This window comes from Centroberyx affinis, unplaced genomic scaffold, assembly GCF_046629955.1.
Source record: "Centroberyx affinis isolate AG114_WGS23_722 - 3 ecotype Tasmania unplaced genomic scaffold, CSIRO-AGI_Caff_v1 ptg000280l_1, whole genome shotgun sequence".
NCBI classification, from domain to species: Eukaryota; Metazoa; Chordata; class Actinopteri; order Beryciformes; family Berycidae; genus Centroberyx; species Centroberyx affinis.
The window spans coordinates 29,930-49,738 of record NW_027278959.1 but is presented as its reverse complement, the minus strand read 5'-3'; the positions used below and the strand labels follow the sequence as shown (position 1 = coordinate 49,738).

At 41.0% G+C, this 19,809-nt stretch overlaps 2 protein-coding genes across 3 annotated transcripts; both read left to right on the top strand.

The window, feature by feature from the left end:
• The first annotated feature begins 730 nt into the window (after positions 1-730).
• LOC139639103 (bifunctional apoptosis regulator-like) lies at positions 731-10,196 on the top strand. 2 transcript variants are annotated; one of them, XM_071513182.1, is made up of 9 exons: positions 731-846; positions 1,536-1,841; positions 3,606-3,704; positions 3,933-4,026; positions 5,982-6,154; positions 6,450-6,594; positions 7,302-7,484; positions 8,378-8,574; positions 8,668-10,196. In XM_071513182.1, the coding sequence occupies exons 2-9, from the start codon at positions 1,543-1,545 to the stop codon at positions 8,858-8,860; spliced, it is 1,383 nt and encodes a 460-aa protein (XP_071369283.1). In that variant the 5' UTR covers positions 731-846; positions 1,536-1,542; the 3' UTR covers positions 8,861-10,196. The 2 variants fall into 2 exon arrangements, with proteins under 2 accessions (XP_071369283.1, XP_071369290.1); XM_071513189.1 differs by having other exon boundaries at positions 753-907.
• A 1,503-nt stretch (positions 10,197-11,699) lies between these two features.
• Positions 11,700-17,862, top strand: LOC139639120 (thioredoxin domain-containing protein 11-like). Its single transcript, XM_071513198.1, has 9 exons — positions 11,700-12,006; positions 12,621-12,717; positions 12,942-13,061; positions 13,702-13,799; positions 14,914-15,043; positions 15,373-15,466; positions 16,098-16,210; positions 16,433-16,636; positions 16,758-17,862. Exons 1-9 carry the CDS (start codon positions 11,882-11,884, stop codon positions 17,508-17,510), a joined length of 1,734 nt encoding a protein of 577 aa, XP_071369299.1. The 5' UTR covers positions 11,700-11,881; the 3' UTR covers positions 17,511-17,862.
• The last annotated feature ends 1,947 nt before the right edge of the window (positions 17,863-19,809 follow it).

The following is a 19,809-nucleotide window of genomic DNA, read 5'->3' as shown; positions in this document are numbered from 1 at the left end:
CAAAACTCAATAGAAATTAGTTATTACAAACAGACTTTAAAAAATGTCTCCCTGAAGAGAGCTTACTCTCAGACCTCCCATCTGGGGAAGTCCACTTTAATGGCATTCCTGCTTCATTAGATTAGACAGTTAACAGTGAAAAGATATAGAAAAGATGAGGGTAAAGGGGATTAAGCAACAAAGATTCCAGGTCAGTTTTGGAACCAAGACATTCATTTACATGGTAGTGTAGTCAACTGAACCACCACTGGGACAGTCCAGAAGTTGCCCTTTTAGATAATTTTTTCCCCTGCCCCTGTCAGGAGTCTGCACACGCCCCTGGTTATAAGATACTACAGTATCACAACTGTCAGTAATTCAGGACCATTGGAGAAAAATTAGGATATAGCTTACTATTAAACACTGCAACATTTTAGTGTATACCAACTTGTAAATGAATAGTTACTGTTTTATTATCGTGATGAGGAATTATGAGCTAAACCTCGAGCCAGAACCGAGGCTTACTGACAGGAGGTGATTTGAACTTTGAACTGGACGGGGTTTGAACAGCAACAAGGTTGACATCTCTCATTTCGAAGTCGTGCCTTAGGCTTTCGTACATCTTTGAAGACGAAGAACTACGTATTTCCACCTAGTCCTCTCTGTTCTCCAGAATGGCATACCCACTTTGATAGGTGAGTGTCCGACCAATGAGGAGTGTTATTTGCTACCCGCATGACAGACAGACGTGCATGTGTGCGTGCGTGGGGCTTTCCAAAGCGGAGCTATGTCGGGCAGATTATTTTTCCATTACCGCAAACAGAGCGTTTTAAGTTAATTTAACGATCAGCAGACGTGGTTTGCCAGGTATGTGATGTGATCTTCCAGCTAGTCATCTTCACAAAGGCCATTCCTGAGGCAAGATAAGGTGGGAAAGGGAAGGGGGAGTTGGTTAGTCGAATGACGTTGGCTAGCAGATATGTTACTAATTTAGCAAGGCTAATCGTTAGCTAGCATATCCAGCTTCAAGCTAAAGAGGGTACATTTTGGCATCTACATTGTTATTGACAACTATTCTTCTTGCTTCATATAAGACCTGTAAATGTTGCTGTTGCACGAAACTCAGCTAGCTAGTTGCCAATGACTAACGTTAGCTAGCCAGTGATAGGGAAGCTAACATGCAGATCAAGATGTGGCACCTGCGATTGTTTTTGTTTAAACTAACGTTACTTCTTACGTACTGTCCTATGGTTTAGTGCCGACCAGGTCGTCTTTTGCTTTTCTTTGTGTACACAGTACACATTTATCGTGTTTTATTGACCCGTCTCCTCCATAGTAGCACTGCTATACAAACCCTTTTGACCAAATATAAGATATAAGATGCAGGTAAACGTATGCCGATTAACAATAAAGCCAAGTTCATTATTAAACAAATTCACATGTGCAGTTTGTCTACGAGGAGCTTTTACAGTCTGTGATCATCTTTTACCTAATCACTCTTGCATCACTTTCCGTTTCTGTTTCTTCTTTGTGACATTGTTTATCTTGTCTTTCAGACTTGAAATGCTACACCATCTACAGATGGAGAGGGATTCATTGGGTGGTGGTCTTGGAGTGCTGATGGATGACACTCCTCACTCAACTGAATCCCCCCTATTCCCTGCCAGCAGCAGCAGCATCTCAGAACACGAGTTCTCATGTCACTGTTGCTATGACATCCTGGTGAACCCCACCACTTTAAACTGCGGGCATAACTTCTGCCGCCATTGTCTGGCTCTGTGGTGGGAGTCTTCGCACAAGAATGAGTGCCCCGAGTGCCGGGAGAAGTGGGAGGGCTTCCCTAAAGTCAACATAATGCTGAGGTATGCTATACGCAACCAGGTCATTTCAACAGATAAATGTTTGATTTTTGACGATGTACGTTATGTTTCACTCACCTACAGGCCGGCTGACGGCCTCTGAGAAAGTTGGTGCTTGTGACAGGTGTGGTCAAATGGTACACCTCCAGTGGAAGCATCCTTGCTGCTACCAAAATAGGGTTGTTGTATAAATGGTACCAATGGTACCAAAAGTAGTTGTTTAATAAGGAGCTAAATCATCCCCCAAATGACTCCTTATGTGTGTGTCTGTTATTTCTGTCCTTATGTTTTGCATATATTACGGCCTGTAACTGTTTTGTATCCATGCTAGTTTTTGGTTTGTTGGATATATTTCTCTATTGAATTTATATCCCTATTGAATTTTTGAAGCCTATGGTGGCTCAGCTATGAAGCAGGAGATTATGAAAAAGCTGGTGGTTGGTTTGCATGAGCTTATATCCATCTGTGAAATGATGTATGGCAGCACACTTGATACAATGCGTATTACAGAACCAAAAGACTTGAAGCACTTTTATCTCATGGCATCAGACATGCTGTTTTATGGAAATTCCAATCAATCTACTTCTTAACAACTTTCAAACTTGGATTACACAAACACCAGTCCATTACCTATACAAATTATCTTATTTAAATGTTCTTGTGCGCTATTCAACAATTCCTCTGAACAACATAATGGGTGCTTTCTCATGTAATGGTCTGTTTGCTTAGTCTGACCCAGTATGACTGTGATACATTGTTTACTTTTTCAATTGGTCTGATTTGCTTTTACACTGCTCCAAACCAAGTGGACTACAGTTTGTAAACAAAAGCCATGTGCTTGCAAATGTCCTCCGTTCATTGGTCAGGAATTTAGTGGGTAAAAGGAAAAAACAACCTACCTAAGGGATTTACACACCAAAAATCATGCAGCCCTAAATCATGCAGCCCTGTATTATAATCACACTGATGGCAATGATCAGGGTTGGAAATTACCACCCACCATGCTCCAAATGCCAGTAAAATGTGTCTTTGGTGAATAAATCAGTAAGGGTCACCTGGCTCACTAGCTGGTGATGACATTTAAATGCCTTGGTTATACTGAGTTCTCTTTCACTTCATGATTACAAACTTGATCCATTGTATAAGGGAGTGAGCAAGTTTTTAATGAACATGCAGAACTTGAAACACATACATATATGAATACATGAAACAGCATTGAAAATAGGTAGGGTGTGGAAGAGGATTACGGCCACATGAAACACATTTGAGTTTTGATAATCTCCGAATTCTGACATTGAATTCAGAATTCAGACATCCTCAGAATTCTGTCTTTAAACTCACAATTCTTAGATTAATCTGATACTCAAGTACATTTTTCACATGGCCCTAATCGTCTTCCGTCATAGGGTGACATATTTCTATGAAAACTGTATGTTAATTTTTTTTGGCCAGTAAAAATTATACTTGGCAGAATATTTTTTCTCACATACCCAAACAAACCACACCAAGGAGGTAAACGCTCCAGAGTTTGATTCAACCGCTCCCAACAGCAGGTGTGAAAGCGCTCTCAGGCTGGCTGAAGGTTGACATAGACAAGCAGATCAAATTCAACACAAACCATTACAGTTTACGCACTTAGGCCTCACATTGTGATACTGTCTGAAACACCAAGATCTCAAAATATCCCTTTATTTCTCTTCCATTTCCTTTTTAAAATACTCTTTCATCCACAAATTCCATGTACTTACTTATCTCTCTTCTTCCTAGGGATGCAGCAGACAAGCTGTTCAGTGACGTAGTGCAACGGAGGAGAGCAGAGATCCAGGCTAACCCCAAAATCTCCCGTAGCTTGCTGGCATTCCAGAGGTAGAGTATATGATATAAGTTGTTTTGCTATCTGCTAGGTATATTGAAATTCAAGAGCTTTGAAAGAGGGTGTCAGCTTAGTGTAGGTAGACAGTGATTTTATCTAGTTGAACTCATCAGTCATTTGTGATGTGTACAGATGTCTTATCTATGTTAATATCGTAATCCCATTGTCTTCTGAAGCAACGTGTCTGGCTTAGATAATGTACTGTATCTATATATCTTTAGGTATGGGGATACCATAGGTAGATCCAGGACCAACCAGCACAAAGGAGCAGGCTTCTTCTTCTCTGGAGTCCTCACTGCACTCACATGTGTGGCTGTAAGTATACAGTGGCAATAAAACATATTCACCCTTGACTTTTGGCACGGTATCTTGTGCAGCAAAATGATTTAAAATGCATTTCTTTTGCCAAAATTGAAGAAATTGATGCTACGGTACCTAGCTACCTTTCTTGCTAATACATTTTATATCAGGTCCCATTGCCATTGCAACATGGTTACCATAGAAATTGCACCTGCAATTTTTGAGCTTTACCAAAACAGAAGATTTTACAGATTTTGAAGGGTACTTTTAATAGGGACAACTTCCTTCCTTTTTGCTAGATTATCATCTTTACACAGAATTTGAACCTACATCTGTATTGCCAGTGTCCTCACATATGTGCTGTCTGTAAAGATTGTGCAAAATTGACCTGTGAAAATTTTCAAATTGTCAAAACAATTTGTGATTGTGATTTTTTTTTTAATGCAGTTTGAAGATAGAAAACATCTTGTGAAGCACTGTGGTAGATATACAGAACCACTGGTTCTGAAAAACCTGTTGCACTCATTGTAAGTTGTTCTGGATAAGAGCGCTGGTTAAATGCCTACAATGTAAAATTGAATTCCAGTTTACTCTTAGTAACCACAATTAAAGTAAGGATTGCTGAACTTCTAATCAATTTACATAATTGGTTAAGTAAATAACATTCATATTTTCTGACATCTAATCTAGGGGTTGAGACCAATATCAGACACTGATGCTGATCCTCAGTATCAAACTGGTACATTCTTAGTCTGCAATTGATGCATCCCTAATCAATGAATGCTAGTCTGTAATACATAATGTCCCACCAAAGACAATTTTTGTAGTTCCAGTGCCCCATCCCTCCTCTCCCCTCCTTTGGGGGAAATTACAGCAAGTCTAAAACAGTATTAGCTAACGTAGAACATCTATGCTCTACTGTTTATACTGATGATAACATTTAAAATAGTTTGACATTTACGTTAAAATGTTTATGAGGTTGGAACAGATTTCAGTAAAACTCTTGGGTTTTTAACAACAGTAGTCTGTAACATTTGAGGGTGCTGCAACAGTGGATGAAGAGATCGGTTGTACATGTCATGTAGACTGTTGATTTTGTCCATGTGGCAGTCGGGAGCAACGTCTCTGTGTGTCTTGCTGCGTGGCAGTGAAATGTGTGTGTGCGCTACTGTTTGCATGAGTATGTAAATAGATTACAGCATTTTGTCTCAATGTCATGGCCTGACACTCATCCTGAATTTGCATTTCATCTCAACAGGTTTTTAGAAAGAGGACATACTGTAGGTACCGATTGATTGCTGGGGTCACAAATAGCAGGAGCAGTAGAACCACTATTATGATATTATGATATTTATCACTGTTTAATGCTGTGCTGCCTGTCTTATTCTCTGTTTTTGTGCCCAGTTTAGGGATGGACATTATTAGTAAATTTTTCAGGTCATTAAAGGATAATTCTGGGTATTTTCGGCCTTGGCCTAGTTTTAGCCATCATGCCGATCGATTCTGATCAAAATTTCCTCAATTACTTCACTGAAGATTTATGTAGCTTTCAGTTTACAGGGAGCACTGTTCTCTGATACAATCCAATGGGGCAAAGGAAATCTCAAGCAGTCAAACCCAAAAAGCACGCCCTTTCAACACAACAACATAATTGCAATTATGCAATTTTATATATCACATTACACCCAAGGAAATTGTGGCCAACCTAACTGGTCGCTTGATGGCTCACCCTAAGCTGATCACATACTTAAAGTTCGCCACTGTGTGGAAGTGTTGGAAGGCTGGCCCTGGTCCTGACTATGAAAAATTCGAATCACAATGCAAGCCTGTTCATCTCCTAATCTTGAAGATCAGCAGCAGTTGTCATGTAATGCATCCTGGTGTGATCGTTTGACAAAAGTCATATCCAAGTGCTAAGTGAAACCGGGGCTCATGATACCTTTCTTGTCCATGTTTGTGTGTGTTGCCAGGTGATGCTGCTGGTGTATCACTGGAGCGGTGGTGAGGCAGAGCAGCATGACCTGCTGATCAGTAAGCCTGTGTCTCGCTGGACGCCGGAGGAAGTCGTGTCCTGGCTGGAACACTTGGGGCCCTGGGCCCAGCTCTACAGAGAACCCTTCGAGCAGGAGAAGGTGAATGGACGGTAAGGATAAATTAGACTGAATTTGAAAGCAAATGCAATTTTATGTATTTTTTTTTGTTTTTAATTTTTTTTCCTTGTCATGCTTTTGAAATGCAGGTACATTCCCATACATCCTTCCTTCATCATACAGAATGAAAACTGAACTGAGACATATTTACCAAACATAGTTTCACTTATCTAACATTAGCAATTAACATGTTTCTGTTTCACTTTTTAGAGCGAAACACAAGTTTAAGTTTCAGGTCATGGTTCCGTTATGGTCATGCCATATGCTATTGTGGTTTGATCTCCTTAGGTTACTGTTGATGCTGGGTGACGAAGAGTTGTCCAAGCCTCCCTACACCATTGAAAATCAGGCTCACAGACGAGCTGTTCTGGCTGAGCTGGACAGAGTTAAAGCCTTGGGAGTCAAACCACCCCAGAACCTCTGGGAGTATAAGGTAAACAGTCGAATTGCTCTGCCCCAATACTCCTATTATACCATGTAGATTCTATTGATCTTTAGCCTTGTTTAGTGTACTGAATTTTAAAATTGTTTGGTTTGCAAATATGTATCCAAAATCAGTATAATTCACCCTCACACCTCTCAGTGAGTAGACATTATGAAAATAATATCCAGGAAGTTGTATGATGATATGATAAAATGTTACAGTTTACATCATCTGACAGTGAGTGATGGTAAAATAACATATCAGGGGAAACAACAATAATGTGATGGGTTATGTTTCATAAAGAGACCAGAGAACTATCACAAGACTTTGGAACAATTCCAACATTTGGCGAAGATGCAAATGAGTATGACAAGCTGTCATGATTAGCAGGACTGCACACCAAGCAGATTCATAACAATATCAAAGAGACCTTGCTGACCTATTTCATATACTGTACCTCTGAGCACCTTTTGAGTAGACTACCTGGCTTCACTTCCAGTTGGGTGCTTTAGTATGGGTCAAAGTAATTCCAGTGTGGTTTGCAATGGCATGCAGGAGTAGATGCTGTGTGTTAGTATTATACAACAGTCCTTTCATTTGAGAAAAGATTCCATAATTAAGATTTTATGGACTGGTTTTAACAACCAAAATGTTTGTCATACGCGCACAACCAAATGATTGTCTTCTAACTTTGTGTTTCTCTCCCTTTCTGCCAGGCGGTTAATGCAGGCAAGGCTCTGTTCTTGCTGTATGCACTGAAGAGCTCCCCTCGTCTCACACTCTTCTACTTGTATCTGTTTGACTATTCGGAAACCTTCCTGCCCTTCCTGCACACCTGCTGTCCCGCCATCACACAGACTGACCAATCACTGGAGAACAGCTTCCTCCGCGACACACAGGTGCCATTTTCCGCAACCAAACAAATTATCATCTTAAAGGCCAGCTAATATAGTATTGTAAAGTTGGAGTAAAGGCTAAAGCAGTGGGTACATTTACATGCACATAATACCCTAGTTACTGTAAATAATCACGTTAAGGTGAGAGTGCGATTGACGCGTTAATGGTTTGAAGTAATGTTTCCTCTAAGTAACTATACGTGGATTTATTTGGTCGTCAGGTTAGTTTACAAAGAAAAGAATGTGACAGAATGAGATCCAGCCCAGAGCCATCTCCGTATCCCACACAAAATGTCTGAACATTTTGTCAGATTTTTTTGGTATTCAATGTTGTGGGCATTGATGCACTTACAGAACATCATTTCACCAAAGTGAACAGAAGGAGGGAGAGGAGCACTACTTGGGTGTCTCTGGTATCTTCCACTGGTGTTCTTTGGTGACAGAGATTGAAGTCTACTTTCACCATTTCAGTGTTGAAGCCCATCTTTAGCCGGTTGATTTCTTTCATTTGGTTCAGTATGAAAAGGGGCTCGGAGATGTTCCCAAATTTGGGGATTTTGTCATTTATTTGTTTTTTCTGCTGCTGCATCCAGTTGCATCCAATTTCCTCTGTGCCCTTTTTGACTCATGCACACGTTTAAAAAACTGAATGGAGTCAGACCAAGATGTGACATTACTCAGACTAATTGGATAAAAATGGGATTATTACTGTGCATACCCAGTGAGGTTGCAGCTTTATGTCGTATGGGAGAAAGATGTTGGATCTCACTATAACAATAAGTTCTGTTGTAGTCTTACTTGCATTAATATCTATTTTAATGGCTGAAAGTGCCACATTCCTTTGTTTCATTAATTTCACAGTTGTTTTCTCTTGTTTTCTATGCTCTTTTTGCCAGATGGAACCCAGCTGGCGGCAGTGGGCAGAGTTTCTAGTGAAGTACCTCCTGCTTCCATACCAGCTGATTGCAGAGTTTGCTTGGAATTGGCTAGCGGTCCACTACTGGACATCTCGCTTCATCATTGTTAATGCCATGCTGCTGTCCGTGCTGGAAGGCTGCGCTCTGTGGAGGCTCTGGACAAGGGCCAGGATCAGGTACACACACTGGGGGGAAAAAAAGCTTTCTACTTTGCGACACAAACACACACACAATCATATACACTAACCTATAACTCCCACTTTCCCTAGGACACTGCCAAGCAGGATGTGGAGCCACATGTGGAAGATATTATCTCAGGGGTTTGCCTTTGCCCTCCTGTGGCCTTTTGTCCCTCAGTTTGTGTGCAACTGCCTGTTCTACTGGGCTCTCTACTTCAACCCCATCATTAATATAGACTTGGTGGTGCAGCAGCTAATGCACCCAGAAACACAGGCACTGTAAGGAAATGCAAATGCTCTGTGGCCCAGTTGATGCCATGCAGTTGGCACACATTAAATACAATAACTGGTCAGAAATACAGTCGCTGAAGAGGACAAGTATTTACTTTCAGCAGTATCCCACATGGCGTATCCTCATATGAGACTGGCTTACGTACTGCTGGAAAGAGAGTTCTTCTCACATCTTGCTTCTTATCTTGCTTCTCTACTGGATGGCTGCAATGGGGAACAAGAGCCGCACTGTGCTATAGCAGAAGAAGCGAAACCAAAAAAAGATTAGAAACAGTAAGTAAAATATCTGTGATGTTATTCACTAGAAGAGATAAACAATCTACCGCAGTGATCTCTGTGCATAATGCATTCACAAGCCACATAGCCAAATGTTCTATAGGGTCGTTATGCAAAAGATAATTCATGTTACAGACACTTGAGGTAGTGAAGACCGGCTAAATAAGGAGAGTGTGTTTCCTGAAAGCTGATAGCTTTGTAGCATTAAGATAATGGTTTTACTCCAGTGAAAGTTAAGCTTTTTTTTAATGCATTTATAGACTTCTCACTTGGGGTACAGTGCTAGGTGTAACAAAAGAATTATGGATACCTTCCTTTTCTGTTCACTTCTTTATTAACTGTCTTATGACATGTAATCCGCAATCAGTCAAATAACACAACTGCTGCTTTACAAGTAACATTTTCAGTAACAGGATAGAAGTTCTGAGCGAAGCAGTATCATTACATGTGTATATAAATCTGTATTCCGTATGAATGCCTATGCAATTATATTTTAGGTCTTCAGTGTGGCTCTGGGCTGTGACTTAAGTGGAATGCAATCTTGGTGCTACACAGCTTTCAGAAAACACACTCTACCAGTTTTGGTAACATGATTGTGAAACATGTCAGATGGCGTGTCAAGGTTCGTAGTTTGTTCTGCATCCTGCTGTGATCCTAGGGCTTTATAGTTGATTCAAGGGAAAACAAACAATGCAGTCTTGGAGACCAATTTACAATATTGAAGTGTGTTGCAGGAATTGTACTGTTTCCTTTCACAAGAGGTGTGGCACTTGGATTTGAAATAAAACCTATGTTCTTAAATCAAAAAAGAATTTAGACGCTGACACTGATCTTTTCTAATCTTTATGATTTTAAGGAGAATCCATTTGTAGCAAAGTTCATTTGCTTATACTGCTCTGACAAATATTGCATTGCACATTTTTTTAATTGTTCAGATTTTGTTTGCAATGTCTTTCCATTTGATGGGTAGTTGAGCTGATCAAAGACTTTTTTTTATTTTTGCATTATTTCTTTGCACTTATAGTACTACACTGTGATTCTGTTCTGCAGATGGGATCTTTGATGTTGTTGTGTTAATGACAAAGAAAAAAATAAAGATTTTTAAATTATATGATTATTTATTGTACATTTGTATTTGTTGGGCCGTCAATTGCCACATTTTATTTGAAATGTAATGAAGATGTACACACTTTTTTAAGTAGAGTAGAAACAGAATCTGAGGATGGATTATGTGGCGATCAGAAATTATGAAATAGAATTTCACCTGTTGAACAAATGCCTGTCATCTAAAATACTGTAGGCCCATGTAGGTGTCTGCTATACAGTATATCCCAAAAATCCTCATTTCTCTGTCCTAATAGTGGAGGACATGAGAGAGGTCATTTACACATTTTGCCAAATCTGTCAGCTGAGAATGCTTATTTACCAATACACACCATCTGATATAACGCCCTTGTGCTATATTAAACTATGGTGAGCACCTATGTAGAAATCTGGGTTTGGATGTTAGAGGAAAAGGTGGGGTGGGTGAGAGTGGGTATGTTATTGCTGTTGTCAAATGGGGACTTCTCATCAACAGATGTTTAATTAGGTCCATGACACCTCTAGAAGGATCAGCATAACTCCTGGCATCCCGAATCTACTCCCACCACACCAGGCTACTAAATTTAGGCTTCTCTGAGCAACTATAGTGCTTCATAACAGAATTCTTAATGAATCCCGACTCATGCCTCATTTGTGTAATAAAGGATAAAGTAAGGGTAAAGGGAACAATGAAAGGAAGAATTAATTGAAAGAATCTTTGTATAGATTTTTTGATCTAGGCTAGCAGTTCTCAAAGTGGAGTCAGGGGACCCTAATGGTCCTTGAGAAGGTTCCTGAAGGTCCATGGCCAAATGAAGACTAGTTTAATTTCACTATTGCTTTATTCGTTAGAAACTGTAGCACAATAAGAACATGTAAAATAACGACTATTTTGATAAGAAGTTTCACTCCCCCCACCTTTATCTTCCACCTACAGTACAAACAGACAACAAACAAAAACAAAACCCTTCTCAGATGGGGGTTCCTGTGATAAAACGTTAATCAGATGGATCGTCTCTGGTTTAAAGCCTTTGATCTCTGGGTCCTTGACATAAAAACTGTTTGGGAACCCCTGGTCTCGGCCATTGTTTGGGTCTGCTCTGGTTAAAAGAGCGTATTTGTGCTCCCCACTTTGAGATGAGAGGTGTCTATTCCTGTCACAGAGGAGAACGATCGCCACCTAGCGTCCAAAAACCTTCATGGCAACAGCAACAGCTTTTCTGTCGTTACAACGTAGGGACAGTCTCAAAAGAGTATCCCGGTTCAACACGCCTAACTACAAACACATTGATGAAGGATAAAACATAACTTGACGATTATTTGGACCGCTGCCATTCATATTTAGCCTAGGCTCTAGTTAATGTCTCTTTTTATCCTGATTGCTGTAATACGGCTAATATTACTGCGCGTTTTAAACCAGCAGCAGCAATTTCAGACTTCCCCTGGCGTCATTATTGCGGAAGTAGAAAGTCTACGTGGGGAAGAAAGGTTGGTCTGACCGTGTTTGAAACCCTTGTTCACAAACAGGACCGATGTCCAATCCAGGATAACCTTGTCGCCTGTCGCCCTGTCTTCCTCCCCACCCCGTTAGGCAAATGGACGTGTTTAGCACCACCCGGGGCGTATAAATGGGACGGAGAGCCGACAGCCTGTAATGCTGCGCCGGGTGCGGCAGTCTCTCCGGCAGGTGCTGTTTCTGATGGCCCGGAGACCAGATCTTGTCTGCGGGGCTATCGTGCTCAGTGTCCTTCTCATACTGGCCGTCAAGTTCACATGCAGGTAACGTAAACATAGAGACGAGCCTCAGTTCAGTTAGCCTGTTCGTGTTATAATACACTGAGCTTTTTAGGCGGATAGGCTTGCACGAGACTCACTGAGCAATGTGTGATCACTTCGCTGAGAGATAAACATTGCTCTGTAGTAGTAGTAGTATGCCATTAATTAACTACCTCTAATAATAGCCCAGTAATGTGTAGTGCATCAGGGTGGTTGTTAAATTCATCATGTTGTGCAGCTGATCTAGAGAAACTGACGTGTACTTCAGGAAGAGGATTATTGCTTTAAACCGTTTAAAGGCTATTAGACAGTGCCATAATACACACAGTCATTATTGCTCCTTCAATTTAGAGCTCTTGTTGTGGTCTTTTTGATTAAGTTTTATTTTATTTATAAAGGATATCTTCCTGCTCACCCAACTGTCCCTATTTAGGCAGGATGATTCAGACTTCAGGCAAATTACAGACAAATTATCTCAGCCATGTCCTACTTATCCTGTCCTCTTCAGCAACAATCCCCCCAGTTTGCTCCAACAGTTTTCTACTGAGCTCCTAGTAGAAAACCCAATTTGTGTGTAATCATTAACCCCGATTCACACTGAAATCATCTCTTTCTAGCCGTGCCAAGAATGTGGTGGCAGCAGCGCGGCCTCCCGTCCGGTTCTTCTCTGCCGAGGCTCCAGTGGTGGATCTCTACCTGGGCCAGCTGGACCAGGTGAGACCCAAACACACAGACACGTGATGCAGACATTTTGTGATGAGTCAGGGATTATCCTAAGTCTTCAAAAGCATAACAGCAACAAAGCTTAATTCATGGTGGTAACGCTTAAAGATTGTACTTCCAACATATGAACACAAACAGACCTACTGGGACAGATATTGTACAACTTATATCATACAAATTATATATTTTCAGTAACATGTACACTCTTTCACCAGGTGGAGCGTCTGAGGGGTGTGGCAGAAGTGTCTCTCATTTTCTTCTATGCACCCTGGTGTGCTCACTCCATGGCTGCCCGACAGGAGGTGCAGCAAGTGGCCAAGAAGCTGGCGAAGCAGGTACGGGACACCTGAGAACAGAATAGGCCCTCTGCAGAAGCATTTTAAATACCATAGCAACCATACCAGACACCCTATTGGAAGATCACTGATAAACTAGACCAGCATGTTGTTGTTATAGAGGCCAGCAGCTGAAGCTACAGAGACACATGAAAAACTTTTTCACAATCATGTGAAAAAGAAGAAGAACATGTTATCTGATAAGTGTATAAGAAAAAAATAGCAGTTGTAGCCAAAGTTTAGTGAAGTAACATTATAGTCATGCTAATACCTTAGACTTAGTTACTGACAGTCAGTAGCAGACTGCTCAATTTACAAACAATGGAAATTTGACAGGATTATGAAATCAAACAACTTCTTTCATTCACAGTGAAAACGCTATTAACTTGAATGTCTAAGTTTGTTGATGTCAGCACATGGCAACTCTGTTGGGATGTAATGAGTCAGGTAGAAATGTTTTTGGTTCTATTTGTTGTGTAAATGGCAGTGGGGCTGGGCCTGACCTGTGTTCATGACTCCATGTCAACTGTTCCAGACATGAGTCAAAATGATAGCAACACACCATGTTGAAACCGGTCTGTGGTGTAAAAAGAGTTTGTATTTTACTCTTACACACACACACACACACACACACAAACAGGTGCAGTTTGTGGCTGTGAACTGCTGGTGGAGTCAGGGAAAATGCCGGAAACAGAATCGTTTCTATCAGTACCCAGTCATCCATCTGTTCTACAGAAGGTAAGACAGAGAAGCCCTTCCTCCTTTATAGTGGATAGTGCAACTCCTCCTGAAGTTATTTGTATTTAAATGGAATAGTCGACAGTGAAGAATTGGATACAGAAAAAAACATGAGAAGAATGGCCTTGCATGGCCTTGTATTTTAATCCATCTTGCCACAGTGCTTATGATTGCAGTGGCATATTAAACTAATACAGCCCAACTACCCAAAATCAAGGGCTGCAACCCATAAAAATCATGGGTGAAAATATTGTAGGGGAAATCATTCACCTCCATTGAAATTAATCGTTAACTCTTATCTATCATTCATCAAATTGGCAAAACTAAAATTAGACGGAAACCTTTTGAAATATCTCCCAATAACTAAACTAGGTTAGAGTACTCAAAGCAGTGTTTTTGTTTTAATATTCATCGCAGATTAGGTGAGCAGCCTGCATTCACTTTACTACTGGCTAAATGTTTAGCCATAGTCTAGTGTGCAAGCTTTGTCTAACCTTGTTTTTACAACAATTTGAAATTATATGACATTCTACTAGGAGATTTGTAAACTGATTGAATAGATGGGATGACTTGGAATCAGCTTTTATGAAATCTCTATGCACTATGTGAGAAATATAAAATGGGAATAAAATCTTCTATTGGCGGCGGGTTGGGAAAAGGAATTCTCTGCTGTGTTGTATAAAACACTGCAGTGTCATGCCATGAGGTGGCTGCCATGGTCTTTGCACAAGTAAAACAAACAAGCCAGTGCTCACCTCGAGATTGTTAATAAACTGAGAATAAATCCTAAACTCCGATTGATTAGGGGGGAAAAGTGAATTTTGGAATGTTTGATGATCTTACATTGCTGTTTTGAAGCCCCATTGCAAAGCTGTATATGCTTTAAAAAGTGGAGCATAGATCAGTACGCTAACTGTTGTCATTTGTAACATTTGAGTCGATGGACATGTCATTGGAGTTAAATCGTATAGAGACCCCATGATGTTGCATGTCAAAAAGAGAAGATGTATAAACGTATCGCAGCGGGTACAAGCTAATGCAGTTGTTAGTAAAGGATCTTCAAATTGAACTTATGTCTTATTATGTATTTTGTATCTGTTGTTCTGTGCTCTAGATTTGGGCCTATAGAGTACAAGGGTCCGTTCATGGCTCCCTATGTGGAAAGTTTTGTCCGCCGAGTCATCACACCACTCACTTACCTGCCATCAAGAGCCACACTTCAAGATTTTCTCTCCTACCATGAGGTTGGTTTTGGGGTCAGGGCCATCTGAGGGAGGGGTAGCAGACATGTGGCTAGGTCCAAGATGGGGATTACAGTGATCGCTCACCCTGTATGCTGGTTGATGACAACTGTGTGTAGCTCTCTTTCTCACTATAAAGAGTTACAGTTATGCAATTTGCTATTATTAGCCATTCATTAAGGCACCAGAAATGACCTGAAAGTTTTAATTTCTTTGTTGAAATGAAAATGTGGTGCATGTATCTGTATCTTTACTGAAGTGCCTTCTTTGTATCACTGAAGTGTTTTTTCCATATGATATATTCTGATTCTCTGTCTCTTCTGTTATCCTAGCCAGGAGTGGTGGGTTTCTTTCAGTTTAACTCGTCTCCTCAGCCGCCGGGGTACATCACATACCTGTCCTCTGCCCTGCAGGCCCTCAAGAGGGGTAAGCTGAACTGATAGGCAGTCGCTCTGATTATGCAGCAGTGAGGCCATTTCTTTCTAAATCAATAAAAGTCTCTGGTCATGCTGAATATGTTAGATCAGATTGGAATTAATGATCCCCGTGGGGAAATTTGGCCATTGCAGCAGCAAAGATAGCAGTGGGTAAGATATAAATAAGAATATACGTATAATATCATACATAGGATAACCCTATAAGAATATATTAATACTATTGAAATATTAATATAGAAAATATAGGGTATAAAAGAAAGCATGACTAATACTAACAACCAAAAGAGCATATTGAGGAAAATGAAAATCTATGAATTTTCAGTACATTTGCTCTCTGTGTTATTAGATTTGGTTAGATTGAAAGTGTCCATCATTAACCATTCACATTTCAGGTATACTGAAGGTTGGACTTATTTACATACACATTACATGTGTCTAACCATGCAGATGTGCATTGTCTAAAACTACTTGACATTATCAAATATATCAAATTTACAGATGTAGGTAACATAGAATGTGCAGAAGTGCATCTGTGTTTTGTTTACTGTTATCAAATGTAAGTGAAAGATGCAAACAGGTTTCAGTCTTCATTCTTAAGTCTTTGTTCTTTTCTGGTGCAGATTTCCGTGGTGCTGTTCGTTTCGGGGTGGTGACCAATAAGCAGGTGGCAGAGGCCATCTCTGTAAAAGAAGATGAAACCGTTTACCTCCACAGAAGATTTAACTCTTCTTTGGTAAGTGATGTTATCAGGCCATGATGGACAGCATGTAGAACACTGGTTAGAAAATACAATTTAATGCTGAATACATTTCACTACAATGTTGGATATACACTAGAGCATAATGAGAAGTGAATCTACAGTTGAAACATTAGACAAACGGTAACAGCATAGTCAGACAACAATGAGAGGCAACAGCATTGTCGATAGTATGTATTGTATATTCCCTTCTTTCAGATTTTCCCTCGCAGGGAACGCAACTTCACCTCAGCGGGCATCTGCAGCTGGGTGTTTGAGCACCGCGAGACCGTCCTCCAGTGGCTGCAACCACCAGGAACAAAGTCCCGCATCCTGGAACATGAACTCACCAAAGGCCCTGCCCTCCTGCTGTTCCTGCCGCACAATCCACTTGGGTCTAAGCCCAATCCCATACTGCAGCAGGTGAGTATTGATGAAAAAGTTACATAGACTGCAATTGAAAATTAAGTTTCTAAATGCCCTTTAATATCTCTGTGATCCGTCTGTTGTGTTTAACTCTGTACTCTATTTCTTTGTTTCTCAGATTGCAGACGTTGTTGTGCGTTATCATTCCTGTGGCAGTAATTACAGCTCCAGCTTGGACAAAAGAGGCACCTCTCTGTCCCACTCGGTGTGCTGCCAGTCAGTGGTTCTTCCTGGGTCCAGTGCAGCCCCCGGTACCAGTGTGTGCGAGCTGTGCCTCAACTTGTCACGATCCGACTTGACCGGCTCTTCTATACGCTGCGCTTTCCCCTCCGCGGCTCAGGGGGAATCTGTGTTGGAGTCTCATCTCAGACACTGCTGCCTGCGCAGACTGCCTACCCCTGTGTCCGTAAAAACTGCGACCTCAGTGGTCTGTAGCAACTTTGTGAGTAGCTACAGCCCGTTTGGTCAATACAGTGCCTGCTGCAGAAAAGTAGAACCTCAACTCAATGAATCTTCCTCACAAGCCAACAAGGGGCCAGACTCAAAGAGAATTCCCCTCGCGCCTCCCTCCTCCTCTGTCCCTTACCAGGAAGGAGGCGGCATCACTGGGCTCCGCTGTCGGACCAATAAAACACTGAGGTTCTATGTGCTTGATGTCGGCCTGAACTGGCCTCTGGCAGTGAGGCTTGGGGCACCAAGCAACAGAAGTGCTTCCCATCAGCGGGAGCCCGGATTACATGATGATGAGAGCGGAGATTGGTTGTTTGCAACCATTGTGAACCTTAAGGATGAGGCTCATTATGTTCTTCACCGCAGCCCAGCAACCACACTTGCAGAGTCTCTGGGTAAGACTAGGACAATATTTTGTTGATATCAGATTAATTTATTATAGTTGTAACTCTTGTATTACTGGTATAGGCAACTGATGTCAGATGCTACTACTACTACAACTACTACTACTACTACTACATCTACTACTACTACCAGTATTAGTACTACTACACTGCAAACAAAGCATCACCGTATCAAAACGGAATGAAACAAAAACTGCCAAAGCCATAAAAAGGAATCAAAAACATTTCTGTCACATATTGACATATTGACAGGAGCAATGCTGTATAGCGATCCAAGCAGTTATGTTTTCATAATCAATTTTGCTCCAGGACTTGTATCCATGGCAATGAGATAAACATATCAGGGTTTTCCACTACATGCAACGTCTCTTTTTGGTGATATATTTTGTGGAATTTTAGTCATTTGTTTTAGACTAGAAGTATTGTATGAACTTGGACTCCTTTTTGGCAATTCTGCCATATTATATTTTTTTGCCCGGCTTTTATTGTGAACCGACCTTTATTTGCACACAGAACACACCTCAGTTACTGTTAGAGATCAGGCCATTATTTGAGACCCGGTCTTCATTATAAGTTTTACGGTACACCTGATTTTCATTTTGAGACAATAATGTTGCTTGTCCAAACGGATCACTTAATATTATAATTAGTGTGCCTGCTTTGCAAGGCAAAGGAGCACACTCTTAATATTGCTCATACTTATTATTATTAGTGTGCCTGCTTTGCAAGGCAAAGGAGCACACTCTTATTATTGCTCATACTTAATTAGTGTGCCTGCTTTGCAATGCAAAGGAGCACACTCTTATTATTGCTCATACTTATTATTATTCTTCCTTGCAAAACTTCGGCGTGTAACTAGTCTCGGGGCGTAGCCGCGACACCCCTCAAAATACATCAAAACGTGCGCCTTGAACGGGAATCAAGTGCTATGACTTTTCTTAGAGATTGTACGTAAAGTTTTCGCACGAAGTGCGAAAACGTGCGATTTTCGGCCCATTGAAATGAATGGAGAATCGGAAAAAAAATCGCACAAATTCATCAAATCGGCCCCTCTTTGGAGCCACGCCACTCGGTCATACTTTGTCGCAGAAACATGATTAAAAGTTTACACGGGTCACACTTTTCAATAGCTACTACGGTTTTTACGCAATCGCAGTTTACGTTTTATACGACTTTTGGACAGTTTCAGATTTTATAATGGGTGTGTATTGCGCGGAATGTTCAGACCTAGAGCACGTGATGTCGTCACACACTCTAGCTCCACGCCTTCAAGTTTGATCAGAAATCTTCCAAACATTATCATCTTAGTCCCACAGCTTCCACTCTACAAGCAAGATTTATACACCAAATTGTAGGCATTTTTGTCCTCTCTCACCCAACGTTACTTCCATTGAAATAGGACCCACGGTTTTTGAATAAGTCGCCCGAAAGGGCAGGGAGTGCCGTCCGACACTCCCATCCGCTTCCATGTAATTTGACCGCTCAAACCCAGAGTGAGAAGAAGAAAAGGAGGTGATTTATATTTTATCACAGCTCCTTTAGTTTAAATCATACAGACACATGTCATACATCAGTGTCGCCGGTGAAGTCTTGGGACGCTCAAAGTGAAAAAACATTTTCGATGCGAGCTTTACTTTTCGAGATACAGGGATTTGTTCGGGGACAGTCTTGGCTTATTGTGAGTGCTAATGAAACATTAGTTCAAAGTTTCCCGCCACAGGGGGGCCTGTATCCATAGCAACTAGTGACTCAGTCTCTGGGCAGAAATTCTCACACCTGCCCGTGATTGGCTAGGTCGACAGTTAATACTGTTTAATACTGTCATACTGTTTGTGTTTGTATGTGTGCGAGGGATGGAGATGCGCACCAAGCAGCAGGCACACTCAAAATTTCCTGAAATTTTCTAGTATTATTATTATTCTTCCTTGCAAAACTTCGGTATGTAACTAGTCTCGCAGCGTAGCCGCGACACCCCTCAAAATACATCAAAACGTGCGCCTTGAACGGGAATCAAGTGCTATGACTTTTCTTAGAGATTGTACGTAAAGTTTTCGCACGAAGTGCGAAAACGTGCGATTTTCGGCCCATTGAAATGAATGGAGAATCGGGAAAAAAATCGCACAAATTCATCAAATCGGCCCCTCTTTGGAGCCACGCCACTCGGTCATACTTTGTCGCAGAAACATGATTAAAAGTTTACACGGGTCACAACACTTTGAACTCTGTTGGTCTAAAGACACTTTTCAATAGCTACTACGGTTTCTACGCAATCGCAGATTACGTTTTATACGACTTTTGGACAGTTTCAGATTTTAT

Bases quoted from the DNA above. Each gene is read 5' to 3' on its own strand.
- LOC139639103 (XM_071513182.1), top strand. From the start codon at position 1,543: ATGCTACACCATCTACAGATGGAGAGGGATTCATTGGGTGGTGGTCTT. The intron at 6,595-7,301 runs GTAAACAGTCGA...CCTTTCTGCCAG, and splicing joins AGAACCTCTGGGAGTATAAG to GCGGTTAATGCAGGCAAGGC. The intron at 7,485-8,377 runs GTGCCATTTTCC...TCTTTTTGCCAG, and splicing joins GCTTCCTCCGCGACACACAG to ATGGAACCCAGCTGGCGGCA.
- LOC139639120 (XM_071513198.1), top strand. From the start codon at position 11,882: ATGCTGCGCCGGGTGCGGCAGTCTCTCCGGCAGGTGCTGTTTCTGATG. The intron at 12,718-12,941 runs GTGAGACCCAAA...CTCTTTCACCAG, and splicing joins ACCTGGGCCAGCTGGACCAG to GTGGAGCGTCTGAGGGGTGT. The intron at 15,467-16,097 runs GTAAGCTGAACT...TTTCTGGTGCAG, and splicing joins CCTGCAGGCCCTCAAGAGGG to ATTTCCGTGGTGCTGTTCGT.